This window comes from Arachis duranensis, chromosome 2, assembly GCF_000817695.3.
Source record: "Arachis duranensis cultivar V14167 chromosome 2, aradu.V14167.gnm2.J7QH, whole genome shotgun sequence".
Lineage (NCBI taxonomy): Eukaryota > Viridiplantae > Streptophyta > Magnoliopsida > Fabales > Fabaceae > Arachis > Arachis duranensis.
This window is the reverse complement of record NC_029773.3, coordinates 65482099-65488648: the sequence shown is the minus strand read 5'-3', so window position 1 is coordinate 65488648 and position 6550 is coordinate 65482099. Positions and strand designations below refer to the sequence as shown.

The window sequence follows — 6550 nt, the reverse complement described above, 5'->3', positions numbered from 1 at the left end:
ATATATTTTATATTAATTATTTAAGAATAAAAGATTATGTTGCTATTTAAAATATTGTGTCTTAAAGTATTTATTTATGTACTAAAATATTTTATATTTATTAGAATCCATCAATACTCTTTCTTTATATTAGCTTTGGATTTTGGAAAAATTAATATAAAGGATCATTAACAAAACTTAATTAATAAAACGGATTATTAATTTTAAAATTATAAAAAAAGGACTAATTTATATATTATTAAAAATAAAAACAAAAAAAATAAAAATTGAAAAGACAATATTATCCCAATAATCTTTCTTCTCCTTCCCCTTGTTTTCTTTTCCCATCTTCTTCACCCATGCTCAAACTCACTCCTTAACCAGTCTGAGGGAAACGTCAGTGGCACGCGCTTGAGAAGATTTGCCAAAGGTAGAATCGTTGTATCAGGATGCCGTCTTCGTCGCGTCAAAAGACATTCGTCTTCATCACCATCTAGCGAGGCTGTCAGAGGCAAAATCATCATCTTCGGGCAGAATCGTCTTCTGAAGCTCGCCGCCGGCGGTGAAACTCATTCGTCCCACGTCGACCATCGCTCCTTTGACTCCTCCAGTCGCTCGCAGCAGCAAGCCCCACCTGAAGCTCCCCAAAGCCACACGCTTATATCAGGTTCAAGTCCCTGCCTTAAGCTTTTGAGCTATATTAGTATCCCTGAAATTAAAAATTGTATAGTTTTTAAGGTGAAAACTGCAATACATGATGAAGTTTGAACATTTTCAATTCATGGATAAGATTTTAGTGTGATCTAAAAATGCCTTAATTCAAACCTGATGATGCTATTAGTCAATTTTAATGTGATTTTCAATTTTGTTTCTTTCAAGTTATAAGGGCATATGCATTAAACAAAATCTAAGTTACAGTTTTTTTAATGAATATAGTAGTGCATTATTGATGTTAAGAGCGTTATCTTTGGCCCCAGTAAGAACTCTAATAACACTTGTTGTCTATATTGAAAAATACATTAATGAATGAATGAATCTGAATTTGAAAGGGTTTATGTTCAAGGTGTGTTTGGTACGAGGCTGAAAATAAAGATGGATCAGTTTTTGTTTCTAAACTTGTGTTCTAAAATTTTTCATGGACTTTAAACACAATGCTTTGGCATTGCTTATGATTGTAGCATTTCTTTCTATTTGTCTAATTAGAAGAACCTAATTATATGTCATGACTCTTAATTATGTTTACATAAAAAAAATGCAGGATTTCGAAGATAAAGAGCTTACTTCAACAATTTGGTCTAATAAAAAGGGTCATGTGGTAAGTATCACTACTAACCTTTAGGTGGCTACAATTTAGTGACCTAAAATAATTTATATTGGTTATAATAATAAAAGTTTATGGTGATTGTTTTGCCAGAGAATTAACCAAAGTTTTTTATTTCACTTTGTACTTTATTTCTATAGACTCAGGCAAGACAGCAAGGAGAATACGTGACTCTCCACCATGACTTAAATATTAGATTTGGTAAATGGGATTTTAGTCTTTTGGATCTTGAAAACCCATTTTCAAATAATGAAGCTTCTGTCCATCTTCTTTAGCATAGAGAGGAAGATTTGATGGTGTCTGTTATAGTGCAACGATACATCGCCAAAAATCTTTCCTGGATTCAGTATCATGAACTCAAAGAATTTGGTCACTTGTTCCCTTATCTTGATGGTATGAGTGATACTATCATTAAGTCACTTTTAGGTGCAAAGTAGGTTTCTATGTTATGGTCAGTGACTATTCTGTTCCGGCTTCGAGATTCGGCTTCTCCTTATCTGAAAATTTAGAGAGTTGATTAGAGTGTAATGTATTATCTACATTGAAACATCATTGAGTACACATGACTGTAGGGAGAATCAGGTTACTTTCAAACATGAATTCTATCTCTTGCTTGAAAACAGATTGAAAGAGAAGCTGAAATGTTTCTCTACAGCCTCATTGAGTCTATGAACCTGAATTGATTTGAAATATGAATTTCTTTTTGATGAGTGTGATTATCATTGTCCATGATTATTAGTAACTAGAAACTATCAAGGCTATCAATGAAGCATAAGGAATAATGGTATGAAAACATTAGAGTGGTCTAATTTTATTGGAAGACTGGTATGGAAGCACAATAATTCATTGGATCTTTAACTTGTAATAAAAATATTAATTGAAAATTTTATAGAAAGTGTTTCTTTTTCTAAGATTGTTTTGTTTAACAATGAGCAGAGTTACACAATTTTAGTGTAAAATTGCAGAGTTTGTGCAGAAAATTACAAAATATTAGTGCAAAATCATAGAAAAAATTAAATTACAGATTTTTATTTACTAAATGCTGCAACTTTAGTGCAGATTTGCATAATAGACCAAAGCCAAACCTGTTGCATAATTCAAGTGTATATTTGCAGAAACGCTATTAAAATCAAAGTAAAACTATAAAGTTTAAGTGTAGACTTTCACAAATACAATTAAGAAACTTAGCAGAATCACCTAATATGCATAACTTAAGAAAAACCAATATTGCAATTCTAAATATGACAATCTATAAAGTTAGAACTACCTAAAAAAATTCATATTTTTTTTGGATTAGGATTTCTACATTTAGAACGATTATGACCACTCTGATCACATCAGCTACATTTGTAAACATGCACATCTTGAAATTGTGACTCTTGGCGCTTCTTGCATGGTCTTCCTGGAGGACGAGTTGTTGTAGGTGGCATAAGAAAAATATTATTCTCCCAGTCTATTAAGGTCAGGTTGTTGACATCAGGCATGTCATGAGTTTCAATTGGGATCATACTGTTCGCATAAATCTTTTCTTGTCAACTTTTCAGATAGCACTCCTCTACATAGGTGTAGATGTTACCATGTAATAATTTAATTGCAGCACAAGCATGTGGACATGGAATTTCAGTCATTTTCCATTCAAGACATGTACATTCTTTGCGTAATAGATTCACACATACATCAACATTTGACCTTCTAACCATAACATTATGATCTACATATCTCACTGCTTTAAGAAACTCACTTCTAGCTACATGCTCCATCAATATTTTATCAATCTTTGGCCCAACTTCATTCTTCCATTTAGTCATCTCTAACTTTGCAATATATAACAGATTTGCAAGTTTGTCTCTATGCTCTGTTATTAAAGCACAAATACTATGAGTCATCTCTTTTCTTATCCATGAATTAAATGATTCAGCTACATTAGTAGTTATGAGGTCCCATCGTCGATGAGGAAATTGAGACTTTGTCCATTTGTTAATATCTCCTGTAATCTCTAACCAATTTGTAAGTTCTGGTGAAAATGCAGTTGTTCCACAGCTTCTGTAAAATCTGTGCCAAAACGGGTATAACAAACTGCGTCTAATAGCTTTTTTGCATCTTCTTTTACTTCACCGCGTATTTCCCTCTGTAACTTTTTAGTTTCTGCACAAAAAATTTCTTTCACATGTCGATAACAATAAGCATGTCTATCCCTGTCATATACTTGCTCCACAGCTGCAATAATTGATGGATGCCTATAGATATTAACGTAACTAGAATTGACCCAGTTAGTTCTTTTAAATTAGATATGACCCAAAGCCAATTCTCATTATTTTCAGCACTAACAATTGCATACGCAATCGGAAATAAATCATTATTTGCATCGCATGTAGAGGCAGCTAGAAGAGTTCCCTTGTATGGACCACTTAAGTGGCAACCATCAATAATAATATAGGCCTTACTCCACGAAGAAAACCTGTCACACAACACCCATATGCAACAAAAAGCTTTTGAAATTAAAAACCAGGAGAGCATGTCCATTTTGCAACAGTTTGTGGATCAGTTTTCACTAAACAATTACATATCCAAGGAATTAGCATATATGAATCTTTAGGTACACCATTAATTTCAGCTAATGCTTTCTCCTTTGCAGCCCAAGCTTGGTGATATGTTAGTGAAAATCCGTATTCCTTGAAAATATCATTTCGTATGTCATTAGGCAACTTGTCAGGAGTTAATCTCAACTTGTCGACAATAATTGAAGACACCAAATTAGATCTAAAAGAGTGAGTACTCTCCAATACATCTTGAGCTGAGTGCTTATGATTCTTGATAAAATGTCTCACCACGAGGAACGAAGTACTTTTTTCCTATAGCATAAGCCGACAATTTCCACGGACAACCTTCAACCTTGTAGATACAAATTATTTTACCTGAACTGTTCTTTAAGAACTTGTATGTAAACTTATGAGCAATACCATATTCAAATAATACTTTCCTCAGCTTACTTGCATTTTGAAAAATATATCCTTCTTCCTTTATAAGATCATTCCACTTAGCAGAACCATTGATAACCTGAGGTGTAGGGACAAGTTGGGTTGTACATAGAATTTGTGTCAATGGATTTTGACCATCAATATTAGTAAAGACGTCGACTCCTTGAGTTGAATTACTTGATAGTGTACTAATCATAAAAAAATTAAATTACTTTCATAACAATTCGCTAATCACTAATATGATAAAATTTATAAAAAGATAACCCAGTTGGAATACATACCTGTCATGAACGTTGTCATCATTGAATGTGATCAATTGGTTAACACTATCAGTATCAATGAGATCTATGAGTTGAGATTGATTAAATTTGACTGTATAGGTAATGCATTTATTCTGCATATTTTTCTTGGTTCGAAGCCATATCTTATGTATTAAATTTGAATGCGTGCATCCTACTTCAATTAGCTCTCCTATGATTTTTCCTCCATGATAAATGATTTTCTGTTTTGGTACAACTTCAATATTACCTCCAACGTGAAAATAACAAAAAATTTGTCGACGAACAGTAGATTTCATGTCTATGCAAAAATATAAAACAATAAATAACCAATAATGAGGGAAGAGACATTAAAATCTAAAAACGAGTTTGAAAGAAACATGTTACTCAATAGTAATGTTTCTGCAAGGATATACCAAATGCAGCATTAGAAAATCAACTTCCCAGGTCTTACATTTTGTGATTGGCAGCAACAAATGTCTCTATAAGTTATAGATGAAGAATAAGGATTTGAGTGTCATAGATAATTAGAAAAAAATTATGTTAAAAGAAGAAATAAATAAAAAAATAATGTAAGGATATATTTGTCTCTTCACAACAAAAATTTGGTCTTTTTTTTAAATATTATAAAATAAGTCTTTCTAAATAATTTTAAAATTAAAGGTCCTTTTTAATAATTAAATCTTTCTAATGGTCCTTTATAATAATTAAATCTTCCTAATGATCCTTTATAATCAATAAATCTTCCTTATGTTACAGTTTAAAATATTATTTTAATATAATTTTTTAATATTATAAAAAAATTTTGTATAATAATTTATCTTAATGAATAAAAAATATTCATATATTTTATATTAATTATTTAAGAATAAAAGATTATGTTGCTATTTAAAATATTGTGTCTTAAAGTATTTATTTATGTACTAAAATATTTTGTATTTATTAGAGTCCATCAATACTCTTTCTTTATATTAGCTTTTGATTTTTATCTAATAAAATGTAATAATCTATATAAATATGATATTCAATAAACACATAATTGTTGTACTCATTTTAAATATATCCCAAATTGATTGATTGAGGGACAATTATTTATGGAAAAGGTAAAATTTTAAAAGTAGACCTTTAATTTAAAATGGATGAAGGAAAAGTAATTTAGCTAAATATCTTTCACACAAATCAAAAGTAATTATATCTAAATTTTCAAAGTAATTTGTACTTTACCCAAAAAAAAGGCAAGCGAGAGGCGTAAATACTGCAATGTCAGATGGTTCTAGACGTAATAAATAATGCAAATGAAAATGATAATAACATGGTAATCCCAAATGGTTCCAGCTATGATTTCACAAACAATGCTTTCTGGCACTCACACTTTCAATCACTCACACTTTCAATCACACTAGAGTACACAGTACTCAAAAACCTCGTAAAAAGTGTATAAAAACCTCAAATTTCAACTCCAAAACCTTAAAATCTAATCTCAAATCCATCTTTATCACGATGTCTCTGATGTCAACACTTTCATTTTCTTTCCTTTTTCTCATTTTAGTTCTCCTTATCCCTTACACAATGACATCCAATGAGTACACTTATTACTCAGTACATGACGTTCTCCGTAGCTATGGTCTTCCAGCGGGACTGTTTCCAAACAATGTCAAATCCTATACCTTGGATGAAACTGGCTTTTTAGAGGTCCAAATGCATCACCCTTGTCTCGCTCAATATGAAACAAGAGTGTTTTTCAACAGTGTGGTAAGAACTAACTTGAGTTTTGGACAACTGAAAGTATTTGAAGGCATGTATCAAGAAGAGCTTTTCATTTGGCTACCAGTTAAGGGCATCATAGTTACAGATCCATCATCAGGTCTCATTATCATTGATATTGGTCTTGCCTATAAACACCTCTCTTTGTCTGATTTTGATAACCCTCCATCTTGCATATATCAAGGTTAGTTTAGTTTAACTTAATAATTTAATTTTGAATTTTCAAATAT

The 6550-nt window shown here is 31.3% G+C and overlaps 1 protein-coding gene across 1 annotated transcript; it reads left to right on the top strand.

Annotated features, from left to right (window-relative positions):
• Nucleotides 1–6125: 6125 nt before the first annotated feature.
• LOC107474696 (uncharacterized) lies at nucleotides 6126–6509 on the top strand. Its single transcript, XM_016094337.2, has one exon. The coding sequence runs from the start codon at nucleotides 6126–6128 to the stop codon at nucleotides 6507–6509; it is 384 nt and encodes a 127-aa protein (XP_015949823.2).
• Nucleotides 6510–6550: the final 41 nt, after the last annotated feature.